This window comes from Alnus glutinosa, chromosome 13 (genome assembly GCF_958979055.1).
Source record: "Alnus glutinosa chromosome 13, dhAlnGlut1.1, whole genome shotgun sequence".
In the NCBI taxonomy this organism is placed as follows: domain Eukaryota; kingdom Viridiplantae; phylum Streptophyta; class Magnoliopsida; order Fagales; family Betulaceae; genus Alnus; species Alnus glutinosa.
Genome location: NC_084898.1, coordinates 14,093,735 through 14,097,095, shown reverse-complemented (window position 1 = coordinate 14,097,095; position 3,361 = coordinate 14,093,735). Strand labels below are relative to the sequence as shown.

At 37.4% G+C, this 3,361-nt stretch overlaps 1 protein-coding gene across 1 annotated transcript; it reads left to right on the top strand.

Annotated features, from left to right (window-relative positions):
• On the top strand, positions 1–3,068 carry LOC133853911 (gibberellin 20 oxidase 1-like). Its single transcript, XM_062289935.1, has 3 exons — positions 1–491; positions 1,705–2,032; positions 2,814–3,068. The coding sequence occupies exons 1-3, from the start codon at positions 1–3 to the stop codon at positions 3,066–3,068; spliced, it is 1,074 nt and encodes a 357-aa protein (XP_062145919.1).
• The last annotated feature ends 293 nt before the right edge of the window (positions 3,069–3,361 follow it).

Here is a 3,361-nt window from a genome sequence, read left to right as displayed (position 1 = left end):
ATGGCTCAAGAAGTTGAAGAAGAACATGTTGAGTCACTCTCCATGGGCAACGATTTACATGTCAAAAATTTCATATGGTCCGAGGAAGAATGGCCGGCAATAAATTACGACGACTTTGCAGGCGGAGATGACATTCCCGTTATAAGCTTCCGGGGAGTTTTGGACGGAAATAAGAAGGGAGATTATCAGATTTTGTGCAAATCCGTGGTAAATGCAAGCAGCAACTGGGGATTCTTCAAACTAGTCGATCATGGGGTTGCTTTGGAAACCATTGACGAGTTTAAACTGCGGTTGAATGAGCTTTTTGATCTTCCAATGGAGCGGAAGTTGAAGGGTGGTAGATCGGCGAGCTCGCCGTTGGGGTACAGTGCCACCAATCCTGAATATGGAAAGAATTTGCCTTGGGCGGAGATCTTGCAATTGCTTCAGTCACCGCAGCAGGTTGTCGCATTTGCTACCAAGGTGTTTGGTGATCGACATCAGCCATTTAGGTAATATTTCTTTCTTTCTCACAAGAAAAAAACCCACGTACACAGCCGATTAATTATGAAAAACTATAGTCACCAAATTAAAATTAAATTGTACCCGAATTTCATCCCTGTGACCAATAATAATATTAAGTTTTTTTAATTTTGACAAGTAAACGTAGAATAATGTAACACTTTACACCTATTTATTACATCAATATCATACCGGATGTCAATACGTGTTTTAAGTGAATTACAATATCAACTATTTGAAAAAACTCAAGCGTAACTACCTTTGCGGGTGCCTGTACTCTCATAGAGCTCTATTCTCGTACAACTTTATGAGGGTAGCTCGACCCCAAAGATTAACTTTCTAAAGCGGGGTAGTTAGTGATTTTAGTGATAGGCGAAGGCGATTATTAACCGCTAATTGCCTACTCCCATATATATATAAAATAACGTCGTTTTGGTATTGTTTCATATGGGGTTTTAAATGACACTATACATTCAACAACAACAAAAAAGGCCAAAAAAATTAAAATAAACCCTAAAAATAGGTCCAATGAAGGCCCAACACCCAAAAATAAGCCTAAAATGCTCAAATTTAAAAGTAGTTATGCGGTGCGGTTTAGCTTTAAATAACCACTAACCGCTTAATTAAGACGGAGCGATTGCAATTATAAAAATATAATAATTGAAAAGGCGGTTATGGATGCCTCTAACTGCTAACCGTAACTATTTTTTCACTCCTACTCATTGGGGGTAGAACCATCTCCACCGCCCCTTTGCATGGGTGGAGCCACTTCTACCACCTGTCTCCACCTATGAAGGTGGTAGAGGTTGACAGTAGAGGTGGATATGCACCTCTCTTTTTTTTTTCTTTATTTATTTATTGTATAATTGCTTATGCGGCATTATGACGATCGATATAAATTCACGTGACATATTCTTACAGGTCTACCATATATGGATAAGATGAGAGCTGATAATTATAAGTCTTGTATTAAAAACATGCTAGATAACAAATATGACATAAGGACTTATTCGTAATTATAAGTCCAAAATTATGAGAAGACTTGCAATCTTGACCACTGGTTTATACTACAGGATATATATCTCCTGTTATTAAAACTACAGGAAGTAATCAAGCTGAATCCTATCTTAATCTCATTGCTATACTTGTAATTAAGGGTTAATTTTTATTTTTACTGATCATCTAACTTAACATATATTTCAGCAATGCGATGATTGAGTACATGCATGAATTGGAGAAACTGGGGATGAGAATTTTTGAGATGTTGGCTCATGGACTAGGCCTCCCAGAAGACTTCTTCACAAAGAACTTTGAAGAGAAAGAAGCCACCATGATTAGGGTCAACAGATATCCTCCCTGTCCCCTCCCTGAGAAATGTCTAGGGCTTGGGAGCCATTCAGATCCCCACACAATGACAATACTGTTACAAGACCTTGTGGGTGGCCTTCAAATCTTAAAGGGTGACAACCAATGGGTCGGAATCCGTCCTATCCCCAATTCCTTCGTCATCAACATTGGTGATACCCTTGAAGTAATCCCTTGTCTCTCTCACTTTTTCCCATACATGTATGCACATTGCACACACCAACATAGATAAGGATTACGGCAAATTATATGTTCGAATTGCTAATAATTTGGACAAATAATGTTAGAGAGTTCATATAAAATAGGCAAGTAATATGAGAGAGCCTATATAGGATCTACCTGTTCAGTAGGTGGCTGGGCAACCCAAAATTTATTGGGGCAGGTGAGTCACATATGGACTCACTTAGTGTGAGAGAACTCATATGGGACTCACTTATTCGGTAAGTGGCCGGGCAGCCTAAAATTTATTTAGGCAGATGAGTCACATATTGACTCACTTAATGTGAGAGAATCCATATGGGATCCACCTGTCTGGTAGGTAGCTGAACAACTTAAAGATTATTTGAGCAATTAAGTTTCATATGAGTTCTATCACATTACGTGCTCAAATTGCTAGCAATTCGAACAAATAATTGTTCTGGAACTCAATCCCATAAACACATGCCTCAAGGTTCAAATTAATGATTCCATTATGTAGTAAGACACAAATTTCACTCTCACAAGCATTCTTTGGGAACTTCTATATTTTTATTTTTTATATTTTTATTGGATCTGGGATAATTGAAATTCTACATCTTGTTCTTCTGATGTTAAATTGTTAGAAAATTGAATTTTTTGGGAAAATTAATAATTAATATTAAAGACTGAGAAACCTTAAGTTTTAATTGTTATTTTTTCTATTCATATCTAAACACTCTCAAATTAAAAGCCACTATATTTGTTTGTAGGCATGGACAAATGGGAGGCTAAAGAGTGTTGTACACAGGGCAGTGGTGAACAAAGAGAAGCAAAGGCTATCAGCTGCATATTTTCTTAGCCCAACAAGTTCTGCCATAATAGAGTGCCCTCCTCAGCTCCTGGACCCAGACACCAATTCTAGCAAGTACATTCCTTTTACTTGGGAAGATTTCAGGAAGGAACTTCTAGCACAAAAGAGGGTGCTAGGTAAAACTGCCCTCAATAGATATCTCATATCCAATTAATTAACCCTACTTTTATTCGGTGATTAGCCTTGAAGTAATGCTATTTAGTACACTCTTGTACAACTATCATACAACTAGCAGATGTCGTGTCAGTCAAAATTAGCTCTTGGATCATCAGGGTTTGTAAAAAAAAAAACCCTGATTCAAGAGCTGATTTTGACTGCCACGTCATCCAGTTGTACATAAGTCTACTAAATATAATTATTCTTAACCAGGACAAGGAATAAGCGGTAACTTTTATCATCTATCCTTATCGTCAAGTGGTATTTCCCATTTTAATAAAATGGAGACCT